The sequence below is a fragment of the Rosa rugosa genome, chromosome 2, assembly GCF_958449725.1.
Source record: "Rosa rugosa chromosome 2, drRosRugo1.1, whole genome shotgun sequence".
Taxonomy (NCBI): Eukaryota; Viridiplantae; Streptophyta; class Magnoliopsida; order Rosales; family Rosaceae; genus Rosa; species Rosa rugosa.
The window spans coordinates 35,138,846-35,163,824 of NC_084821.1; the positions used below are offsets into that span (position 1 = coordinate 35,138,846).

General features: G+C 39.1%; 2 protein-coding genes across 8 annotated transcripts; both read left to right on the top strand.

Annotated features, from left to right (window-relative positions):
• The first annotated feature begins 251 nt into the window (after nucleotides 1-251).
• On the top strand, nucleotides 252-16,811 carry LOC133728728 (uncharacterized). 6 transcript variants are annotated; one of them, XM_062156159.1, is made up of 11 exons: nucleotides 252-987; nucleotides 1,066-1,135; nucleotides 2,013-2,095; nucleotides 3,689-3,980; nucleotides 4,596-4,993; nucleotides 12,440-13,340; nucleotides 14,111-14,342; nucleotides 14,426-15,133; nucleotides 15,230-16,035; nucleotides 16,128-16,205; nucleotides 16,302-16,811. In XM_062156159.1, exons 7-11 carry the CDS (start codon nucleotides 14,219-14,221, stop codon nucleotides 16,530-16,532), a joined length of 1,947 nt encoding a protein of 648 aa, XP_062012143.1. In that variant the 5' UTR covers nucleotides 252-987; nucleotides 1,066-1,135; nucleotides 2,013-2,095; nucleotides 3,689-3,980; nucleotides 4,596-4,993; nucleotides 12,440-13,340; nucleotides 14,111-14,218; the 3' UTR covers nucleotides 16,533-16,811. The 6 variants fall into 6 exon arrangements, with proteins under 6 accessions (XP_062012143.1, XP_062012146.1, XP_062012144.1 ...); XM_062156162.1 differs by having other exon boundaries at nucleotides 4,651-4,993; XM_062156160.1 differs by lacking the exon at nucleotides 4,596-4,993 and having other exon boundaries at nucleotides 12,426-13,340.
• A 3,314-nt stretch (nucleotides 16,812-20,125) lies between these two features.
• On the top strand, nucleotides 20,126-24,888 carry LOC133732421 (receptor protein kinase TMK1-like). 2 transcript variants are annotated; one of them, XM_062159965.1, is made up of 3 exons: nucleotides 20,126-20,299; nucleotides 20,416-23,298; nucleotides 24,103-24,888. In XM_062159965.1, the coding sequence occupies exons 2-3, from the start codon at nucleotides 20,898-20,900 to the stop codon at nucleotides 24,609-24,611; spliced, it is 2,910 nt and encodes a 969-aa protein (XP_062015949.1). In that variant the 5' UTR covers nucleotides 20,126-20,299; nucleotides 20,416-20,897; the 3' UTR covers nucleotides 24,612-24,888. The 2 variants fall into 2 exon arrangements, with proteins under 2 accessions (XP_062015949.1, XP_062015948.1); XM_062159964.1 differs by having other exon boundaries at nucleotides 20,126-23,298.
• The last annotated feature ends 91 nt before the right edge of the window (nucleotides 24,889-24,979 follow it).

Here is a 24,979-nt window from a genome sequence, read left to right on the forward strand (position 1 = left end):
GTTGTAGACTTGTAGTGACGATTTTAATTTTTAGTTCTAACGAAATCGAGTTTTAGGTTTAGGACGAGGTCGAGAACTAACTTAGGAAGTTTCCGACGAAAAACGAGTAAAAGAAAATTTACGAGCCCGAAACCGAAAGCAATCAGCTAAGAGAATCTTGTAATTCGTCGCAGGGGTAAAATCGTCGTTTCACATACACTAGTATAAATAGAAAACTTGGAAACCCTAAAAAACCAAAACTCTCATTTCTCCCTTGCAGCCGCATCACTCTCTCTCCCCGATCTCTCTCTCCCTCTCGTCCTCTCTCTGCCATCACCGGAAAACCCCATCTCCGGCCACTATCTTACAAAACCGCCACCACCCTTCGAACCAGCTCCTAAATCTGACCCAAGCCCGAGCCTCACCACCCACATGCACCGCCTCCGGCCTCCATCCGCGACCACCAAAGCAGCGACGCTGCTGCTGCCTTAATCCCTTGATTTCCAGCCTTCGATTCAAACCCTCACTACCATGATTCGAAGAATCATGTCCTATAAAGCAGAACCGGAACCTTGGCCTCAAACTCCAACGCCGGAAAACGCCGCACGAGCTCACTGGAAATCGTAGCTCTGCATGTCTTCGTTTAACGACCTCCAGTCTAAATCGATCAAAACCACCTCCAAGGATAGAATCAGCACCTCATAATCCTCCAAATCCCCTAGTTCTGACCTCCAATTCCGACCAGAGCTGCCACACGCGCTACACGCGCCGCCGCTGGCGCGTCGACCACCGTGGCTCCGCCGTTCATAATCACTGGATCTTCAGGCCTTCTCGATTAGGTAATTATCGTACCCTCCATCAATTCACACATCCAATTTCGATTTGGATTAGAAACCCTAACCCACTGCCATTTAATTTGAAATTGAGGATTGGATGGACTTCTGCATTCTGAGAGAATTTGGAGAAGAGAGGAGACTGCTGGGTCAATTTCAATTGAAACTGGAAAAGGTAAGAACCATGTACAGGTTCTGTTTTGGGATACCGAAATGGTTAAGGGTTGGTTATTAATGATCTGGTATTGGTTAGGTGTTTACACGACTATGGGTGGTGGATTGCAGCAATTGGAATTAGCTTTCAGTTTGGAAAAGAAGAATTGGTAAGGGTCCGGGTTTTGAATCTGCTATTTGGTGAAACTATTGTGGTTGTAATCTGTTGTTTGATCGATGAATGAGTATGGTTAATGTGTGAAATTATTAGTAGCAACTATGTGACTCGGTTAAGTCTTGGTATTGTGACTCACGATTGAAATTGTTGAAATGGGTAATAAGAGTAAGTTAAGCGTGAGTTGGTGAGCATGATATTAAATGGTTGGAAAATGGATTAAATAGAGGTTGATTTAAGATGACTTTTACTTTGGGTAAAGGCTTAAACAGATTGGTAATTGAGATCGGATCAATTTTATGAAGTGAACTAAATGTTGTGGTTGATTTTAATATTGAGAAGCAGTTGGTCAAGAACATGCATGGTGGATTTTATTTGATTGAGCTAAATTAGGATATTGGATTAACGTTCTTGAAATAAGGTTAAAAATCGGAATATTCTAGTGTCGCCATATCCCGAAGTTATCGTAAAAATGTTATCATTTGGGAATGGTAATTACTATTTATTTGCTTAAGGTTTAAAGACTAAGTAAAAATGTCAACTTGGTTGACCCGAATTACATTAAGGAAAGAAGTACGATCACCATATCCCGAATGAGCTTTCTACGCTAAGTGAATTCTTCGGGAATGGAAATTGTGAATTGTTTTTCTAAAGTAAAAAGGTTAAAGAAATGAAGTCAAACTGCTAAGCATAATCACCATATCCTAAATGATTCAAATGCTATATCATTTGGATTATTTGGGAATGGATAGTAGATTTTATGTTAAAGGATAATTCGATGGACCTAAAGAGAATTGAATGAATGCTTTGGTTGCTCGGTTAATTGGTTATAGTGACGTCATGTTACTCATTGGTTTAATTTTATTATAAAGGACCCGAGCGTGTGCACTTGGATTTGGATAAAGGATCGAAAGTCAGGAACGAACCCGAATGTGGGCAAGCACTCCAATTCCAGGTAGGGTGAGCTGTCCCTTCCTTGTTAGAGGCTTTTCAGTATATGTGGAATGCTATACTAAGATAGTATGTTGCCTGCAAGTACGATTTTGGCTGTTCATTAGTCGATGCCTCGTGATACATGTGTTTTCAGAACTGATAATTGCTAATTGCGAAAACCGAGGCAAGACTTGCATGTTGAGATACTGTGCCCTTGTATGTTTGTACTTGTGACCTGAAAGTGAATGGGACCTAGACGCGTAGATTCCTAGGGATCCCACGGTGTCGATAACCGTGAACCTCCGGAGGGGGCTGTGCTCCTATGTTTGTCGAGGAAAGATAAATATAGACAGTGAACCAGTCATAGGAGACTCAGAGCCAGGAAATGGACACTTTCGCTACTTGTAGTCATACGGACTACAGAGTAGTTGGCCGGTTCTCTCAGGACGAACCAGGTCGGTCACCGATTTGTTTTATTTTAGCCGGCAGGTAAGTATCTCGGAGCTCCAAGTGTGTGAAGCATACTGCATATGTTTTATGAAAGAAAACAAATGTTTGTAGTTTCCACTTTTCTTAAAGTATTTTTCGATAAACGTGCACAATATTATGTAGTAGATATTTTCAAGTATATTATTTTTCAAACCTAGCATGGTTGGGTCGGCCCTTATTGGGCATGCGAGGACGAAAGCTCAACCCTACAATAGTGTGCTGGTTTGAGCATGTGGTCGGGGAGCGTACAGGGGAGGCACATGGCTCGGCTTGGCATATTCTTCTTGACTTTATCAAAAGAAGGTTTTGGTCCTTTATCGGATTTTAAAGTAACTTATTTATTTACTTTTTATTTATTGATTTGTTTCCTATTCGCTTATTTACAAAAATTCCGGGAGACCCGTAACCCTGGGGCGCGTCTCCCATACTTGTATTTACTTAGTGATTTGTTATTTCCCAAATTGGGCTCCTATTGTAGGCCCAAATCCTTTAGCCCACTTTAAATTCCGCCTTTAAAAAATATGTTGTTTGGTTGCTAGAGTGATTTGTCCAAGAAAGTGTTTTGTAAACCAACAGTCTGAACCCAAAAGGCCTTGCGATTTCGGGTTGATGAGTTATCGGGATGTCAATCGTGACATGTCGATTTCTCATTGGCTCGGGGTCGCGGCGCTGTGGGACCCCTCTCTCGGGTCACCACAGTAAAGTGGTTTTTTTTAGCCCTTTCGGTAGGAGAAGGCCTTAAAAAAAATTGGATCAGAAAGTGGGGAGGCCCATGTGAGGAGATAAATTTTGCATGCATGTGTGAGTGTACATTCAAAGTTTTAAATCAATGATCCATATTAATGGGCTTCTTATAATCTGATGGCTACCAATAGCCAGATGACGTCAACAAATTCTAGTTGTGCTGACGTAATCTAGCCATTGTTTTTTATTTTTTATTTTTTACATTGACGTCATCTAGCAGTTGGTTTTTGTTTTTTTTTTAACACTATAAATACATATCACCTCAACCTTATTTTTTCACATCTTCCTTCTACTTCCTAATATATATCTCTCTATTCTCAATCTTTCATTTTCTCCTTATTCTTAATCTCTCATTTATTTTTTCTTTATCAAAAATGGCTAGTTCGTCGAGAAGAAGTGTGAATTAGGCACTGTTGGAAGATGAAGCACTCACCGTTGCTTTCGTGAAAGTATCCCAAAATTCTATCAATGGTACAAGTCAATCGAAAGATTGTCTTTGGACGTAAGTCCAACAAAAATTCATGGAGATCCAAGTTACTGTTTTGGTAGAAAGGACGTGGGAGAGTTGCAAATATCAGTGGCAAAGATATATTTTTCCTCAAATGAACAAATGACACTCTTGCATCAAACGTGCCGAGAGGAGGAACCAAAGTGGAGCCAATCTTCAAGATCAAGTGAGTATTTTTTCAAAGAAAAATTTATTTTAAAATGCAATGTGATTTTTTTATTTTGTATAATATTGTTAGGACTAAATTCTGCTTACTACCCTGTACTTTCAAGGGTTAATCAGTTTAGTCCCTGCACTTCTAATTTAATTAGAAAAGTCTTTGCACTCTCTAATTTCATCAAATCGATCAAATCCGTCACCACTCCGTCAATTTTCGGGGAAAATTTCCAAACTACCCATCTGCATTCACAACACTAACGCGTTGGCGGGCTGCCTAGCGATGGTTAGTTTAGGAATTGTCCTTGTGAGAAGGTCCCACGACAGCATTTTAACAGCGAAAATTGACAGAATAGTGACGGATTGGATCGATTTGATGAAATTGGAGAGTGCAAGGACTTTTCTAATTAAATTAGAATTGTAGGGACTAAACTGATGAACCCTTGAAAATACAAGGTAGTAAGCAGAATTTAATCCATATTGTTATGTAGATTATATTTAATTTGTGCTTATAATTAGGACTAAATACTTGTTACTCCTCAAACTTTGACATGAAAAACAGTTTAGTCCCTAACATTTAAAATTAAACAGGATAGTCCCTAATCTCTCATTTCTCACACTTAAGGTCCATTTCGTCTGACGGATCCGTTTGTTGGCTGACGTGGCAAACGTTCTGACAGGACTCAGCTCCACGTAAACCAATTGGACGGTAAAATGTCGGAAATGCCCCAACTCGAATTCAACCCCGTTTTGCCCGACCCCGTAAACCATTTTCTCCCAAAAAACCCTAAAAATTCAAAATCAGTCCTAAAGCACTGCTGCATCTTAATCCCGATAATCAACTACCATAATCTCATACCTCGTCTCTTGAATCGATCATCATCGAGTACGATAGTGAAAATCTGAGTCGAATCGAAGGTTTTTGGGGCCAATAGATTGAGGTGGCAGTGGCTGGGATGGCGGACGATGATTTGTGGGTTCCTCTAGTTGTAGAAGGCAGCAAGGATGAAATCCCACAATATTGTGAGTTCTAATTATGTTTTGAACCATATAATTTCAATTCGAACTAGTTTACTTCCTATTTTCGAGTTTTTGATTGTTTCTAGTTCTACGGTTTGGTAAAATTTTTGGGCTTTTAAACTTTTCGGGGTTTCTAGGTTTTTCTCTGAGCTCTTGATAAAGGATTTGGTATTAGTTTTAGGGTTTTGAGTTATAGGGTTTGACAGGACCCGCCCCGGATTTCACCCCAAAATCCGAAGTGGCCCTGCGGGGCCCACCTTAGAAGAAATTCTACCAAAAATTTGGCGGAACTTCCCCTAAAATGGACTACCCAAAACCTGTAGAAAGCATATTTACACTTCTAAATCCCCCATCCTTATTCTCCTGGAGCCACCCTGCTCCCCAAATCAACATCAACCAAAAATCACATAACACAAATCACAACTTAAATAACATTAATTTCCTTAGGTAATCAGAGCAATTCTAACAGCAAGGGTAATCAAGGAAAACCTAAATCAAATAAAAACGCGGAAGCCAAGCTGTTGACTATGCCTCAACCCCAATGTACGCCCGACCTCAACTAATTTCGTCTGCAAACTGGGCATTTGAAACCGAAGGGCCCAGGGGAAAGTAATTGAAAAAAACACGTTAGAGTGAGTGGACAAAAAAAAAATAAACGACTAAATAAATAATTTTAAATAAAGCAAGTTGTATTACTTCCCCACGAATTTAAATTCGTAAAACTTCGATGCATGCAACGTTTATAAAACGTATGTCTTTAAAACTCGGAGTCTCGTGAAAACATATCAATCCCCGCTGGCTAAGAGAATTGGACTAGCCCCGCTAGTCAAGTAACAAATAAAAGGATATGGGGAAGAGATTTCACCATACTGGTAAAGGAGCCCCTCAGGCTCTACCTACCCAAGACTGCCACTCACACATAGATTGTGTGAGGAGGAGAACTAATAATCTCGACTACCACTCACGTGAGGAGGAGAATAAATCACCTCGACTGCCACTCACAAACACAAAGTAAGTGAGGAGGAGAATAAGCTACCTCAACTGCCACTCACAAACACAAAGTAAGTGAGGAGGAGACCTAATCGAATGACCCGAGTATGGTGAGGAAAAACAATCGAAAACCAGTAAATCAGTAAGGCTTCCCCAACCTCGCAACAAAACACGAGTATGAATCCCATCCATACTCGGAAAATCTCAAGAAAATATATACTCCAATGACGTGGCCCCGCACGCCAAAATATTCTAGAATTCATAAACCATTAGGCAAGAAATAATCGATAAAATAATTCAATCGAAAATCCCATTTTCAAAAAATATTCCAAAAAATCTCAATATCGACAAATAAAATATATTAATAAATTCCGGAAATCACCTCGGAAAGTAATTCGTCGAAAATCACTTAAATCATGATTTCAAATAAAAACCATATATCGGAGATACTTATCAAATGCTCAAAATCCATTCCCGAATCATAATTGAAAATAAATTATAATTAATCTCCGAAAATTTAATCATATTCCGAAAACAAATCATAAAATCCAAATCTGAGCATAATAGATTCGTATTTGAAATTCATATGGAAAAACAATGCCAAAATTATAATCCAAGGCAAAATATTATGCTCGATAATAAAATGATAAATAAATTATTATTTCGGGAAAAATAAATGCATGCATCATTCTTTAAAAATAAAAGTCCACTCACAGTACTATTCAGGTGATTACGCATGCGAGTTCCTTCGTCGAGCAATTGATCGGTACGTCACCCGGTACTATTCAACAACTTAATATGATTCCTAAGATCAATTCCTTATAATTACATCTCCACTTCTTCTCGGATTCAACCCAAATTATACCACTAATACCAATTCGTTAATTTAAAGGTTCCAAGGCAGAACCGAGAGATATCCGACGGTCGGATTCTCGTAATTCGATAATCGAAACCCTAAACTTCAAAAATTCATAATTAATTCCAACCTTCTCCAAAATTCACCAAATTTCATATACAAGCTCTACAACAATTATAGGATTAAATAGGCTAAAAACCGAAACCAAAAGCCTGCCTTACGCGCCTCCACGCGCCACCCACAGTAACGGCACGTGGGGCCCACGCGCCACCGGCCACCAAATTTCAGCCACAACATCTACTCAACAAACTTAACATTTTTCTCAACTACAACAAGTTCCAATTTTACTTTGAAGAGCTCCAATTCGGCCAGTGAAAAATTTCTAGAAAATTCAAAGCCCTAGGATCGGGTTTTGATTGATTCTCCCTCTACACTGCAAATCGTGGCTCAAGGCTAGGGGGAAAATGATCCTTGGAAAAAACCGCACCTTCGACGCTGGTTTGGTGGCCGGAGACGGTCGAAACCGCCGGAAATCGACGAAACTTCCGAATTGCTACAGTAAATTTCCAAGCTTCAATTCATGCTTCTCCGGCCAAATCGCGACGACCCACGACCACCAGCATGTGAAGGAGGAGGAGGCGAGTCGGCAGCCGCCGGTGTCTCGCCAATTGGTGGCCGGACGACGGCAAATCGAAGGGAAGAGGGAAGAGGGAAGGAGAGAGAAAATCCGAAAATGGAAACCTACCACAGTAACTTTCCATATATATAGAAAGTTACCGTAAACAGTAACCATAAACAGTAACTTTAATCTTTCCCTTATAACTTTCGCATACGAACTCCGATTTTTACGTACCACATATGCACGCGCTCGATTTAACGTCCTCTACAACTTTCATGAAGAAAACTTTCTCAAATTCTTATCCGAAAAAAAAGTCGACTTTTAGGGTCACTAAAAGTATCGAAACAAAGTAAAAAGTGAAAATAGTTATCGTTTACCATCCAAATGACTAGTAAACGGGTAAATTAAGATACGGGACGTTACATTCTCCCCTCCTTATAAAAATTTCGCCCTCGAAATTTCAAGCCGGTTAGAAAAGAAAAGGCACGCTAATTGATTCAGAATACCACAATCTCAAGACTTATAAACTATTCCTTAGATTAAGCTTTCCTTTTCGTAACCTCAAATCAACAACCAACAGAAACTCTTATGATCCCCCACTACAAAAGCAATGAAGACATGCTTATAATCCAAAATTATCAATGTCCAAAGTCAAATCACTTGACTAGCTGAACCATGTTGCACCATATACTTGCAAGCACATGAATTCCAGTGTAAGAGAAAAATTCATTTCAATGGTTAGCTCAGACGACACCTGATATTGACGTCACAAACCACCCTGTTAAAAAAATATAGCATTCGTAACTTTTCATAAAAATCGTTCGGTGAAGATTCAACCCGGTCACCAACAACATTATGATAAACACAAGAGAGTCGACATTGCTAATCGGCAATTCCAGGACAAATAACTTCCTTAGCTACCACAAAACAGCACTTCCTCCCTGAGTTGTTTGTGCTTAAATTTCTAATCGAATGTCATTTACGTAAAAGTCCCTTAGTTGTCAAGCATAATAAAGGTCAGCCTCGAACTAACCTGTAAGTTCTTAATCATGTAGGTCATGGGGCCACTACACTTCCGCTGCGCTACTCTGATACCTGCCTAAAAATCATTGATCCAGCCATGAGATGACATTTTGAGTCGACTAAGAAAACTCATCTGATAGCTACCTTACTGGCTACACATATAATAGCTTCCTCAAAAACTTTTATAAGTACAATAATGTGGAAAACTTTTCTAAATCAAATGTGTCACAAGAAATTTACTATTTACCAATGCCTCCGATCAAAGCTGCTAATAATTCTCACAAGTTGGTACTCACTTAACTACCATGTCATGTACCACGTCCTCAGAAATCCAGTGCAAGCAAGAATTATAACTACTAACTCTACTCCAGCTCAGCGAACATATCCGGAAGAAGATGCATCACACTCAAATTGTTCTTAGCCGAGGCTTCTTTAATAGTCATAGATATGAAATCTAGCTGAATCCATGTCGTTCTCGTTGATCTCTATTGCCCCCAAATGTTAATCTTAATTCATATACTCAGGTAATTATGACTACCGAGAGCACCATAATCTGAATTATCAGATACTAGACTCGAATTTGATCAGTCCAAAATAAAATAGCTTTCTTAATCAGTTAGGGAAAACTCTCTCTTATAACTACTTCACTAGCCCCAAGTAGAAACATCTCCAACCGTCTGACAAAACCTCATGACAATTCCATTACAGATACGACATTGGGGAAAATTTTCTCAAACCTTGTATGTACCCCTTTAAGGACTACGATGTCTCCAACAACACTAGTAGATGTTCCAAATCTGATCCAAGAGTTGACCAACTAGATTAGAAACTCAATACTTGAAATGAATGATTCTCAAACTGAAACCTTTCCAGTCATAATAATTTGATCGATTCCATAGCAACCCCGCCAAACTCAAACATCCCAAAAGAAAAGTTTACCTCCATTCGTGACTGAAAACCTTATGTTCGAAGCAACCTGTAAATGGTTTGATAAGTAAGCAAAGGCACATCGTGTTACGTGAACGTAAAGCACCCCAAAAGCTGCAGGGAAGAAAATCAACTCGTGAATTAAGAAAAAGAGCTATTGAAGCAACGACGTAATCCACAAGCAGGAAATAAATTCTTTCATAACCCCCAGAAGACTAATCGAGAAATCCATCATAAAATAATCCCCAGAAGACTAATCGAAACTTGTTGACTATCGTCGCCCCGCAAGGACAACTGCTACCAAACCTTCGCTATAACTCAAAGATTTTAAATTAAGATCATAACCACATCACCTAGCACTTCCACTTGAATTACTATGGACACCCCGTGGGGTCACTACGACTATTTCTTGATCCCAAGTTCAACAATTTTCACCCAAATGGATATCCATTGACACTTAATAGTACCTTCATACGCGATAAAAGTGATGGCAACCGTCGTAAGACGATCCGAATGTTCTTGATTTCTGAAACCTTTCAAAATCTCAATACTCCCTTTTGTGCTTTTAATCGGTTCCAACTTCCAAATTTCGCTACACGCTTCATCCTCCCCTGACACAACACCAGTTTTAAGATGAAGGACACCCGTCCAACATCATGTATCACTCCCAGCGATATCATGATCAGACAGTGGTCCCACCACACTTTCAATCAAAATCCAAGTTCAACCTATAAGGGGTTTGACTCAAAATATCACTTAAAACTCTTACCAAACTATGACCTGAAATACTTCTTGAGTCAACTGGGAAAACCCATGTCCTTAGAGTTACTCTACTTACTACTCTTATAAAATCTCAACCATTCAATCTATAAATTGCTCCTTCAAGAACTTACTACATTTCAATTCCTATGACATCACAATTCAGAAATCTAATCAAACTCTGTATCACATACTAATTCGCTTGAACCACTATGGATACCCAACAGTGTCACTACCGTCAATCCCTGAAATTGCGTTAAACCATTTCACCTAAAATCAATAACCAAAGACATACACTCTCATACAATATCATTTACAAAGAGTTGGTTCTAATCCTCTCAATTTTACCAATCAAAACCAAACTCCATTGAAAAACTTTAAGCGTCCCGCCTACTTAAACTTAAAACACAAAACGACTTTAAAAACTCACTTCTATACATCTCCATACTCACTACGATCCAAAACTTAAGAAAACCAACTCATAACACAAAAAGCCACAAAAAATCAATTTCCTTCACTTGAACAAAAATATGTCCACAAGTCATGGTCAGGTCAACAGACCAAGGTGTCCAAATGGAGAAATTTCCAATCCGATTCCCTTTGTGAATTCCAAAATGATGCTCACAACACCAACCACGTCTATGTGATACATTCCCCGAAACTCGGTTCAAAGTCAGAACCACTATTACTATTAGTCTCACTTCAAATAATCATTATGATTCTAGGTATTCGGAGACGACCCAATGCTATAGTCGCTCGTCTCATTCACTTAAGCACGGAATCGAACTCCGTTCTCACACCTTAAACCCAACTCCAACAAACTTACTAGCATCGAGGAAGAAATAACCACAACATTTCCTCGAATCATAAATCATACTTCGTAGCACAACTCTAAATTGTAGAGTAGTCTTACTCTACCATCAGTAGGGAAATGTGCAAAACATGCGACTAATCCGCTATGTAACGAAAACCCTAGGAGGTCGGCGTACAAGAGGCATAGCACCTAAAGGAACATCATCTAGACATGCACCTTACACACTTAATGAATACATCAGCACCGAAGAGTAAACGATGGGGAACCGCTGCAATCGGGCCATCACTCGGGAGGTACTGTGTAACATCAAGCATATAAGGTGACAAGATAGAAAATGGTCTACAGAATCAGACAACCTAATGCTCTGATACCAACTGACAAGACCCGCCCCGAATTTCACCCCAAAATCCGAAGTGGCCCTGCGGGGCCCACCTTAGAAGAAATTCTACCAAAATTTGGCGGAACTTCCCCTAAAATGGACTACCCAAAACCTGTAGAAAGCATATTTACACTTCTAAATCCCCCATCCTTATTCTCCTGGAGCCACCCTGCTCCCCAAATCAACATCAACCAAAAATCACATCACACAAATCACAACTTAAATAACATTAATTTCCTTACAATGCCTTGGTAGATTTCTAGAAGTCTCGATCTCTACATCTACATGAGCTCTACTAGGTTTTTAGGACACTTTGTTAAATCCCTATCCCTTTGTTTCTTAAAACCTTGAGCCTTGACCCCATTACAACCCTTAGTAAGACCTTCTTGATCCTTAAGATGGGACAACCTTTGATCTGTGGAGATGAGTTACAAGAGTTGAACCTATGGCTTGGGTCTATTCGTGCAAGTAGTTGATATCTTTCATGAGATCTTTTGAAAAAAAATTATATTCACAAAGTGCTTTTCGTTTCTTATATATGTGAGCTATTTGATTGCCTCAAAATATTTTCTCTCACATATAATTGAGTGATTATAAGCTTTTAAGCATTGCCATACATCTGAGAGAAGAAAGAGTGGATATACCTTGTGAGGATATGAATCATACTTGTCTGAAACATGCTGAGCTCCACCCCATCACCATTGTCACAACCAAGTCCTACTTGTGTATATGTTGATTATGTGTTTTAATTAACTCTCGAATGCCTAAACATTGATTTGTGGTTGAGTGCTAATCTTGGTGCTATGAAAGTAAGAGATTTCTGAGAAAAATAGTTGGAAGGCTTAGTAGTTTTTGAGTTAAGTGTCCTTGAGTCTTTTACATTTTCTATACTTAGTGTATTTCATGAGTCATTGAGTCTAAGTTTGTGTCTTTGTTTTGAATTTGCTATGGGACTAGCAAAAGCTAAGTGTGAGGGAATTTGATAGGAGCATTTTTATGCGACGTTTTAATAATTATTTCCTCATATTTTGCTTAGTTATTTCCTTTACTTAATCATTTTTAATTTAGTTTCTATTTTCTAGGTACATCGAATAAATGGAGAAGAAATGAGCTTAAAGGCAGAAGGGATGCAAAAATGAGCTGAAATGAAGAAATGGAGTATTCCTAGTCCAACTAGGAATCCCAGTCAACGCAGGAATCCTGATGAGGCTAGGAAACCTGAAAGCATTAGGAGATCACATGGCTTGAAGATATTATGGGAGATTAAATCTGATTTTTGCATAGGAAATCAAGGAGAATATTAAGGGAGAGTTTCAAGGGATTGTGCAACAAGAAAAGGCTCAAAACAAGTCCAGATTCGTTCCTTAATTCCCTCAAGATATGTTGGCTGAAATTAGAGAATAAAATCTGCAATTTTAATGTGAAAATCAAGAGAAAATCAAGGGGAGGATGTTAAGGATAAAGCCATGGAGAGATTTAAGGGAGCAAATATCTAAAACAAGTCCAGGTTCATTCCTACTTTCACTCAAGAGTATTTTGGCTTAAAATTAAGAGAAAAATCACATAAAATCTTGGGAAAATCAGCAACAATATGTTAGGGATTGATTTTGGAGCTTTTTGATTGGTTGGATGACATAGCAGAGCTGACGTGGCATTATCTGATTGGTTAATGCTGTGTGGATCAATCTTGAAGACTTGGAGACTAAGTTGCCATCCTCCTATAAATAGGAGCATTCTCTACACAATTCTACACACCAAAACACCACAACACAACACACCTCGCTCCCTCAGAAAATAAACATTAGAAAAATTCTCTCCATTCTCTAGTCTTCAGAAGCTCTGCATCTCAACCAAGGAGGAGAAGAAGTCATGCAATACATCAAGATCCTATCCACCATCCATCCTTGTGTCGTCCCTAGAAGATTGCTTGCTTTCAAGGATCTTCAAGTTCTTCGTCTCAAGGATTGTCATCCATCTTTCATGGTGTATTTCAAACTTTTTTTCTTTTCCTTTGTTTGATTCGTAGAGTTATGGATTCTAGTTAACATGACGTTAAGGGCAAAGTTTAAAGCCCGTTTATATGTTTTGAAATAAATTTGTGATTTCTTTATGTTGATTTATATGTTGCTTATGTGAGATTGCTTGATTGATTTTGGATTACAGAAAACTTTTATATGTATGTGTTCTTTGGTGGCCAACTTAGGATATATACATGTAATTGAAGCTAGATTTAAGTAGTAAAGGCTTTGGACAAAAGTCGAAATCAATTAAGGATGATTGCAAATAGATGAGCTTTCTCATACTAGGTTGTGCACTTTGGTTGACATCCTTTCTTTGTTCTTCATGCATTGAATGTGTTCTTGAGTAGCTAGCTTTCTAGACTATGATTGCATGTTCAATAGGTTTAATTTAGGTGCTTTCACTTAGATTAAATATTCAAGGAAAGTAAAATATGGGAAATCGTTTGCTTTCTAACGTTTCACATGGTCAACTTCTTTCTCATGACATAGATAATCAACTATAGGAATTGTAATCGGATTTCATTCATATGATTGTGGTTTTGATCTTTGTTCCTTGCGTTCCACCCTTGTATATGTGTTTTTACATTTTCTTTATTTTATTTATTTTAATTTTTAATTTTAATTCTAAACCCCCTTTTTATGTTAATTTGTATATATTTTTATTCTTTGTTTTATTTTTGTAAATAATACTTTTTACTTTTATTAATTCTTTACTTATTTTTGCAATTACAGGTGTACCCTCAATCCCCGGCTAGAACGATCCCTACTTATTCTATACTGACAACTACATTTTGCAGGGTTAAATTGCGCGCTTACTTTTAGCGTCGTCAAGACACATTGATGATAAAGAAGTATAATCCCATGCATAAGTGCACAAGGAAGTTTAACAACGCCATGGTGAGGCAGAGATACTTAACAGCCAAGTTCAAGGATCAAATTGCCCTAAATGAAGACATAAGACCAGGTATATATTCTGAAGTTATTTTTCCTCTTAAGTGTTGTTTATGTTTCACATTTTTAACTGATTCTTCTTGTTTGATTGTGTAGAGAATTTAGCTAAGACGATGTCGACAAGCATTAGGGCAGGAGTTTCAAACAGTATGGCCTATAGAGCAAAGAGAGCTGCCTTGTTAGAGGTTGAAGAATCAATTAAGGAGCAATATGCAAGGCTGGCTGATTATGGAAGAGAACTTCAAAGGGTTGATCCAGCAACCACAGTTGACCTGAAATGTGAGTTCAATAACTCAGACAAGGCACCTGTTTTCAAGAGGCTATACATTTGCTTGGGAGCTCTGAAGAATGGTTTTAAGGCTGGCTGTAGATCATTGATTGGATTGGATGGAGCTCATTTGAAGACTTGTTTTGGTGGCCAACTCCTAACTGCTGTAGGTATTGATGCTAATAACACTTCATGGGTAATGGCTTATGCAATGGTTGAGCTGGAGACAAAAGACTCTTGGATATGGTTTTTGGAGTTGTTGTGCAAGGATTTGAGCTGTGGGAATAATGGTAGAGGCTGGATATTCATAAGTGATAAGCAAAAAGGTTTGAAACCTGCATTAGAAGAGGTTGTTCCATCTGCACAGATCAGGTTTTGTGCAAGGCATTTGTGGACTAACTTCACCAAGAAGTTTCATGGAAAAGTTATGAAGGATCAGATGTGGAAGTGTGCAAAGGCAACAACCTTGCCTTATTTTGAGAAGGAGATGGAGGAGCTGAAGTCCCTTGACGAGGATGCTTATAAATGGTTGAAAGGTAAATCATTTACAGTACTTTTTCACTAAATGGTTCTCACTTTTTCACTACATGGTTCTTACTTTTAATGTATGAATTTTTTGTTTTGTTTTGCAGGGCCCGAGAGGCCCCCTAAACATTGGTCCAGGGCATATTTCCCTGCTGGTTATGATTGTGACATGCTCATTAACAATGGTTGTGAGAGTTTCAATGGATTGATCCGAGATGCAAGGTGTAAGCCACCTGTGACTATGTTGGAAGAGATAAGGCTGAAGCTAATGAGGAGGATTCATAAGAGAAGGGATAAAATGGAGGCATACCATGGAAATTTATGCCCCAAAATAAGGAACATCATTGAGAAGAATAAAGTGAAGGCAGCAGAGGACTGCATCCCAACATTCAATGGTGCCGGCCAAGCTGAGATTGAGAATATTGAAGGCACGAAGAATGTTGTCGACATTGGTTTGAGGACATGCAGTTGCCGAAGATGGGACCTAACTGGAATCCCATGCAAGCATGCCATTTGTGCAATTAATGGCATGAGGCAGGAACCAGATGACTTTGTTGCACCTTGCTATCTCAAGAAGACATATATGAGAATTTACAGCAACCCTATACAGCCTATTAATAGCATGGACATGTGGTCCAAGGGTGAAGGTCCAAGTATCCTACCTCCACAATATACAAGGCAGCCCGGTAGGCCAAAGACGAAAAGGATTAAGGATGCTTCAGAGGTGGTCATCAATGGTGCTGGCAAAATTGGAAGGATAGAAAGATCCCTTAAGTGTAGCAATTGTGGCAAAAAAGGTCACAATATGAAAACCTGCCAACGGCATTTGCCAAGTAAGGGAAAGAAGACTACTGCTGCTAGTGATAAGAAGAAGAGGCTTAACACTAATGGAGGAGAAAGTTCCCAAAATATGGTAAGATTTAAGATTCTGCTTTGTAATGTGTTTTGACATTTATGCTGATCAAATTTATGTCATTTAATATGATTGTTGCTTAATTGCTGCAGTCAAAGAAAGGGAAGAAAGCACCCATGACTGCAAATGAGCTGAGGCAAAAAGCCAAGGAGAGGTTTGAGTATCAAAGGGTAATACTCCACTTTATTGTGTAATTGTTTTGTATATCTTTGCTGTAATGAGCTATCTTGACTCGATCATATGCCTCTAAATGAATGTGTGTCCAGAAAAAGATGGCTAACTTGAGGGCAGCAAGGCTTGATGCAAACAAACATGCAAGAGGAAGGCCTCCAAAGTCTAGTACTACAAGTACAGGACCAAGGCCTGTACAAGCTACATCTACCAGCATCAGTTCAAGGCCTGTACAGCCTTCCAGGGCATCAAGAGACAAGGCTGCAACACCAACAAGGTCTTCACAAAGGATCAAGAACAATTCAGGTAAAGAAAGTGGAAATTAGTTGTTGAAATGGAAATTTAGATAGCTTGCCCAGCAAATGAATTAGACATCCTCTTGTTTGGGGCAACCTTGTGTTGTGTCACTTGGTTGCTATCTTTAATCTTTTGATAAGATGATTAGAGATATGTTAGTTTTCTGAACAATGATTGAGGATGTAATGCTCTAATTTTGTTTTTTTTTTTTGGGTAAATTAGAGCGTTGTTATAGGGCTGAATAATGCTGCAAGCACTGTATTTTTGGGATCATTATGAATGAAGAAAAGTTACTAGTTTTCTATGTATTTTTGGGATCATTTTTATGGCAGCAATATCTTGCTTCATACTATCCAAATTTATCTTTCCCTTGTAACCTTGGTTTGTTCTAGGGCTGGCACCATATATGTTCTCCTATATTATCTAGATTTATCTATTTCAATTTTTTTTTAAACCAGCCATAAAATGACACGTGGCAACTTCAAAATTCAACAACTTGGGGTGTTGAAGGCTGGAGTTTGGGATGGAGGAGGGTGAAATTAAGCCAGGGTTAATTTGGACATTTTGAACTGATGTGGCAGGCGTCCAGCTGAGTTGGCAGCGCAGGATTTGCCACGTTGGCAACTTAACAGACTTTTTTGACGGAGATTGGACGGAATGGACCTTAAGTGTGAGAAATGAGAGATTAGGGACTATCCTGTTTAATTTTAAAGGTCAGGGACTAAACTGTTTTTCATGTCAAAGTTTGAGGAGTAACGAGTATTTAGTCCTAATTTGAATTATACATTATATAGCAAAGCCAAGCTGAAGGTTATTTTCGGGACGACAACAAAGGAAAAAGTTTTAATTTTCTCAATTGTTACAAATTGGCTACTTAATGTAATTGGGCGACTTTTGAAGATGCACCACAAGTTATTTTCAACACACCAACCACACAACAAAATTCCTCATTTTCATTAGATGATGATGTTGATCCTGTCATCACAAGTTCAACCCAGACTTCAAATCCAACAACTACTCTAACCCAAAATCCTAGGCCAATTGGGCGAAATGCAGCAAGAAGAAGACTTGCCAAGAGAAAAGAAGCCGAAAGTGTCATTGGAGATGAAGTGGTGGCCCACCTAAATCAACTAAGAGAAGATCTCAAGAAATCAAAAGAGGAAAAGACAAGATGAGATCAACTCAAGAAAGAGAGAAGAGAGTGTGATAGGAAAGAAACTATTTAAGAACCTGAATTAATTACAAATACATTTTCACTGATCAAGTCTTCTACTTGAAATAGAAATTGCACAAAGGCTACAAAAACTCTTTTCATCAATTCACAAAAAGTTGTAATCTACTACGCTTCTTCATTTTTCGGTAAATGCTTGAGAAATGGGAGGCTGATCCAAAAGTGAGACTCTGTCCAGATTGGGGATTCTTCACAAGTAACATCTCTTGCAACTGGACATATGTAAACCAAAGTTGTTGAATGGAGATCAAAATAATCCAATAAAATAAAATATGACTGCAGTAATCAAAGTTGAATGGAGATCGAGTAATCCAATAAAATAAAATATTTCGGAACACTTCTAGGATCAATTTCTCAAAATTATAAGACGATCCAACGGTTGGATTCTCACGGATCGCAAACTGAGAAAACCGAAACTACGTTAAATCTAGCATGCTTCAAATGATCACAACATGACCCCATAATATATCAACATGCTCGTATCGACGTGTAGATGACAACCATGAAAACAGAACCCCAAAAGCTGGTCGGATGTGTCGCCATGCTTTGCCGGCAACCCCCAAATTGGGTAATGAAACCTATGCCAAAATGTTCACAACAACTTCTTCAACTAGCACAAAGTCCAATTCTAACTATGGAAGCCTGAATTTACCTCGAAAGAAAAAGGAGCCGATTGAAACCCTAGAATTTCAAAGCCTTAATTCGACCTCCACACTTCAAATTACTTCAAGTCGCTTGGCAGGATTGATATACGTCTCACAAGCATCAAAACCACTCAAAAATTGGCACCGGAGGTGGCCGGAATCGTGAGTTCCGACGGTGACCCCGAAGCAGCACCGCCACCAACTTCTCCGCCTTGCTGCACCTTTTACAGCCAAAATTGAGCAACAAAGCTACCATAGACTTGAAGAGAGAGGAGAGACGAATCGATTGAGACCGGTGGCGCGACCAAAGGTGGCTGAACAGGTTTCCTTTTTTAGAAACTAGGGTTTTTCTCAATTCTTCTGAATTTTTTTTATTTATCCAAAAATAGAAACTTTTTCTGTTGGCCATAACTTCTTCATACGAACTCCGATTTTCGCGTTCCATATGTCCACTAATTCGTATCGACGCACTCTACAATTTATGTGAAGGAAGTTTTTACCAAATCGTAACGTATAAAAAGTCAACTCTTGAATCGAAGAGTTCCAAGCAAATAATTGTCCGAAATAATTTTTATTTCTCGATTGACATAAGAACAAGGCACCGAAACGATAATTTATATTAACTTGGATCTTTATTAATTTCACGAAAAATACAAAAAATTAATACGAAAATCCAGGTCATTACAGTTCTATTGAAATAAAAAGTGTCAATGCCTTAAATAATTTTAGGCCCAGTTTTACCAAGGGCTGATAACTCCACCCCATCATAGCCACGCTCCTCACAGAAACTCATTTGCGAGCGTTGAAGCCGACCTTCTCGGCATGACCCTGTTGTTGTTAAATTGAGCCAAGCCATAAGCCAAACAAAATCAGAAGCACCACAAGTGAGTCCTATAAGAGATAATCAGCCACCACCAACCACTGATCCCAACCACAAAGAAAAAATAGTGTGTCCAAGAGTGATTCACCTCCATTTTTTTTTTTTTTTTTTTTTTTTAAGAATGAGTGATCCACCTCCATTGAAGCCACCATGCTACACATACCACGAGGAGTTGGAACCTGATGTCGCAACTAAAACACAAAATGTCATCTCCCATTAGCTATCTCTTTGTCTGTTTATTAGCCCAGCTTGATCTCGACTTTCCAAAAATTATAGGAAAAAATATATATATATATATAGCTACACTCAGAGACAATTCAACCAACCCGGAACAACAAGACTATGGGTAATTGTTGATATCAGGTAGAGAAAACTATGAAATTCATGCTACAGAGTCACGATACATTCACGTGCTACAATATTGAGATGTACTTCGCCCTCTTCCACACTAATAAAAAATCTAGTGAAGCGAATTTGACATAAAGCATGTCTAACTCACCAATAAAAGCACTCATGTCATTTTATTTATTCATTTTATTTTAATAAATACTCACCTCTATTTGATTTAATATTCGCATCGGCTCAACTCATTTGCACTTATTAGACCCCCCCCCTCCATGTCGGCAGGAGAGTTCCTGCTATAATATGAGTCATCTCACATACATGACAGTTGCGCATGGCGACACAACTTCCCTTTTGTTGCACTCCCATCTAACATGACTTTGTCCCCATCTCCAAACGCCTTTACTCTCTCTCTCTCTCTCCCTATTTTTTATTTTTCACTTTAGACCGCATAAAGCAAATATTCGACGCGTGTCCTTAAGTTGGCAGAACAGCGTAACCCACACACACTCTGCTCAGATCCTCAGACCAGACAAAAAGCCAGCACTTGATTATTGTTAAAAAATTGGGGTCTGAGCAAAACCGAAGCACCATGATTCCGAATCCAAAGAGATATTATTCCAATCGTGACGAGTGGAATGTTGAATCCTCTCCCTACCCGTAATCTGCGGAGCTTCCTAGCTGACGTCACAGAACACGGTAAATTGATCCCGGTCAAGATTTTCAGATCAATTATTTGTGTTTTGGAGTTTTTTTGTTTTTTTACCATTGTTTGTTTGCTTGTTATATATCTTCTGCTGCGCCCACGTACCCAGAAGAAGAAGAAGAAGAAGAAGAAAAAGGGTAAATCTTTTTGTCTCTGGCTGCGGCTGACACTTGTAATAGTGATCTGTCACTGTTGCCCTCATCGACTTGTCCACTGATTCCAAGGCATAGTAATTAGACAACCACCACAAATTGACTGACTGTGGCTTGTGGGAAAGGTGACCTTGTTCACTTTCGCTTCTCATTTGGGTGCTTGTCACTACCCTTCTAGGCCTCTCATTTTCTTACCCAACTTCTGAATCTTGCAAAAATGGATGTGATATAGTGTGCTTTGGGGGATTGGTGTCAAAATTCCCATCTGGGTTTTCTTCTTCTCAGCAAAAACATCAGGTTCTGAATCTTTCTCTGCATTTCTGAATCTGGGTTTTGCTTGTTGTAGTCTGTTACTCTGTTTTAGGGATTTGGGGTTGGGAATTTATGTCGGTGGCATTGTGGTTTGTATTGTTGCTCTAGTTGATTGGTTGATATAGCCATGGATAGGAAGTGGATGGTAGGCAATTTCCTGTTTTTGTGGCTATTGGCTGTGGTTTATGGTGCCACTGACCCTGCTGATATGAAGATTCTGAATGATTTCAGAATAGGGTTGGAGAATCCAGAGCTTCTTAAATGGCCAGAAAATGGGGATGACCCTTGTGGCTCCAAATGGCCTCATGTGTTTTGTAGTGGGGATAGAGTTACACAGATTCAAGTTCAGGGTATGGGGATTAAAGGACCTCTGCCTCAGAACTTTAATCAGCTCTCAAAGCTCTACAACCTTGGTCTTCAAAAGAACAACTTCAATGGCAAGTTACCCACGTTTAGTGGCTTATCTGAACTGCAATATGCTTATTTGGATAACAATGATTTTGACACTATCCCGTCCGATTTCTTCAATGGCCTTACCAGTCTCTCAGTCATGGCTTTGGATAACATTCCGCTGAATGCGTCTACCGGGTGGTCTATTCCTAATGAGTTAGAAAACTCAGCTCAGCTACAAAATCTTTCCTTGATTGAGTGTAACTTGGTTGGACAACTGCCTGAATTCTTAGGCACATTGCCGAATCTCAGGATGCTGCAACTTTCGTTTAACAGATTAACTGGTGGTTTGCCCAAGAGTTTTGGACAGTCTTTGTTGCAGATTTTGTGGTTGAATAATCAAGATGGTGGTGGGATGACTGGTCCAATTGATGTTATTGGATCAATGACGTCTTTGACACAGGTTTGGCTGCATGGAAACAAATTCACAGGGACAATACCAGAGAACATTGGAGATCTTGTATCTCTTAAGGAACTCAACCTCAATGGTAACCAACTTGTTGGTCAGATTCCTCAAGCATTGGCTGACTTGAAGCTCGACAAATTGGACCTGGCAAACAACCAGTTAATGGGTGCAATACCCAAGTTTCAGTCTGGTAATATTTCCTATAGTTCTAATTCATTTTGTCAAACTGATCCTGGGCTTCTATGTGCCCCACAAGTTACCGCACTTCTGGATTTTCTTGGTGATCTGAGTTACCCATCTAGTCTGACCTCTGACTGGTCTGGCAATGACCCCTGTGGGGGGCCATGGTTGGGAATAAGTTGCAATCCGCAGTCGAAAGTTTCTGTCATCAATTTGCCTAGGCGCAAGCTAAATGGTACTCTGAGTCCTTCACTTGTGAATTTAGATTCTCTGATTGATATTAGGCTTGCTGGAAACAATATAAGTGGTACAGTTCCTACTAACCTCACTGAGTTGAAATCCTTGACAACATTGGATATAAGTGGAAACAATATTGAGCCTCCATTACCAAAATTTCGTGACAATGTGAGACTCATCACCGATGGAAATCCTCTTCTAGTTGCTAATAAAACAGCCCCGTCTCCTTTACCTACCAGAAGCCCACCCCCACTCCAACCTCCAGCTCCAGCAGACAATCCGCCACCAGGTACCACAAAACCACCTCAATCACCAGTTTCCCTTAGTCCACCTTCGCCAACTCACTCAAATGCAGGTGCACCTAAGTCGGAATCTCAACTCAAAAGCTCCAAAAAATCTAAACCAGTTATTGTTGTGGCTGGAGTTGCAGTTATAGCTGTATTTGTGATTCTTCTATTGATGTGTCTATCTATATACTGGTGTAAGTACAGAAAAAACAACTTGGAGGCTCCTTGTTCCATTGTGGTTCACCCTAAAGACCCATCTGATCCAGCAAACAAGCTTAAGATTGCAGTTTCTAGCAATACAAACGGAAGCTTATCAACTAAAACTGGGACTACTTATTTGAGTAACAACAGCAGTGGAACACAAAGTTCTTATATGACTGATTCGGGTAACCTTGTCATATCTGTTCAAGTTCTTCGAAAGGTGACCAATAACTTTGCACCTGAAAACGAGCTAGGGCATGGTGGATTTGGAACTGTTTACAAGGGTGAACTAGAAGATGGTACAAATCTGGCTGTTAAGAGAATGGAGGGTGGTGTAATCAGCAGTAAAGGATTGGATGAATTTCAGGCAGAAATTGCTGTACTTTCCAAAGTCCGTCATCGACATTTGGTTTCTCTGTTGGGGTACTCCGTTGAAGGGAGTGAAAGGCTTCTTGTCTATGAGTATATGTCTCAAGGCGCTCTTAGCAGGCATCTTTTCCATTGGAAGACCCTGAGTCTGAAGCCTTTGTCTTGGACAAGGAGACTTATAATTGCATTGGATGTTGCCAGAGGGGTGGAGTATCTGCACAGCTTAGCTCGCCAGACCTTCATTCACAGAGATCTCAAATCTTCTAATATTCTTTTGGGTGATGACTTCCGTGCAAAAGTTTCGGATTTTGGATTGGTTAAACTTGCTCCAGATGGAGAGAAATCTGTTGCGACTAGGCTTGCTGGGACATTTGGATACCTTGCCCCTGAATATGCAGGTAAGAGTTTTGAATCCCAGTTTCAAATTATTCCATTGAATTAGAATATAGGTCATCTGTTGAGCATGCAAAAGTTATTGGAATGTGTAGGGCTTTACAAATCGTGTTTTGCTAGCATTTTCACATTTAGTACTTCTAGTGCTCTTTTTAATCTTAAATGGAACAAGAAGGTATATACTTCTCTTACAGTTCCTTAAAATCCATGATTTTCTGATACTTGGTACTTGTGTTTAAATCATGTTGGTTTTAGGGCACAGAATTGTAGAGCATGTACTTGTAGTATATTGAAGCACAGAGTTGAATCAAAAACCAAATCTGAATGTTTCTCTATTGAGTTTTACTGAACCAATGCTCGAGAAGTAATCATTTTCCTTCGCACTGTAGTATGTTTGACTGTTTGATAACAGGCTTGGCCTGTTTGAAACCAGTTACCTTAGGGTAATCTAGAATTGGCTTGCAAAAGAGAAAGATGGTCAGCAATAGTATATAACTCTGTATTTGAAGAGCTTCTAATGTGATTACCAATAGAAAAGCATTTTTTATTTTACATTTTCAATCAGGTGTAAGGCCTTAGAATGCAATATTGATTCCTAAGTTTCTGCAATGAATACAAATGTTCAATGCTCTGTTCCATAAACATGTTTTCCTGTAACCTAGTTTTACTAAAGATAGTAGTTTGCCTGACCAGCAAATGGTGGGAATTTATGGGATATCTTGAAGAGGATTGTAGTTTTTTTTTTTTTTTTCCTCAAGTTTTTCAACTCATTGTATATGTTTGAATACTAATTCATAACTTGTTTTCAGTGATGGGGAAAATCACAACTAAAGTAGATGTGTTCAGCTTTGGCGTAGTGCTAATGGAGCTTGTGACTGGATTAATGGCACTGGATGAGAACCGGCCCGAGGAAAGTCGTTACTTGGCTGAGTGGTTTTGGCGAATCAAGTCAAGCAAGGAGAAGCTTATGGCTGCAGTTGATCCAACTATTGAGGTTACTGAAGAAACCTTTGAGAGCATCTCCTTAATAGCTGATCTTGCTGGACATTGCACTGCGAGGGAGCCAACACATCGGCCTGACATGGGACATGCAGTGAACGTGCTAGGCCAACTTGTTGAAAAGTGGAAACCAGTTGATGAAGAATCAGAAAGTCTCTCTGGAATCGATTATAATCAACCTCTTCCCCAGATGCTAAAAGTTTGGCAGCAAGCGGAAAGCAGAGAGGTCAGCTATACTAGCCTGGAGGACAGCAAGGGAAGTATTCCTGCTAGACCCGCTGGATTTGCAGATTCCTTCACTTCTACCGATGGTCGATAGTTGACTTACTATTGATCAGTCTGGAACAAATATTATCCTTTAAATAAATTCATCTCTTGGTTTTCTCAATAGATCTATTTTGTGCTTATACAGGGTACGTTATCAAGCATTTCCTTTTTTATTGCTGCATACTATACAATGGATACGAAAATAGCCATCCTAGTGCTCACTTGAGCTGTTTTTCTGGATTTGTTCCTTGAGCTGTGAAACTTCCTGATACATTAATGTAGTCATGTAGATAAACAACTGCTGATTCAAATTACTTATTTGTTATTCATGAACCATGTGTTGTGGTATTCGTTTTAGTTTTGTTTCATTTTATAAATAATCATTTGCATACTCATCTTAAAACATCCGAGTGCTTTTCC

Coding starts and splice junctions, on each gene's coding strand:
- LOC133728728 (XM_062156159.1), top strand. CDS start 14,219: ATGATAAAGAAGTATAATCCCATGCATAAGTGCACAAGGAAGTTTAAC. Junction 14,343..14,425: donor AAATGAAGACATAAGACCAG/GTATATATTCTG, acceptor TTGATTGTGTAG/AGAATTTAGCTAAGACGATG. Junction 16,036..16,127: donor GAGAAAGTTCCCAAAATATG/GTAAGATTTAAG, acceptor TAATTGCTGCAG/TCAAAGAAAGGGAAGAAAGC.
- LOC133732421 (XM_062159964.1), top strand. CDS start 20,898: ATGGATAGGAAGTGGATGGTAGGCAATTTCCTGTTTTTGTGGCTATTG. Junction 23,299..24,102: donor CCTTGCCCCTGAATATGCAG/GTAAGAGTTTTG, acceptor ACTTGTTTTCAG/TGATGGGGAAAATCACAACT.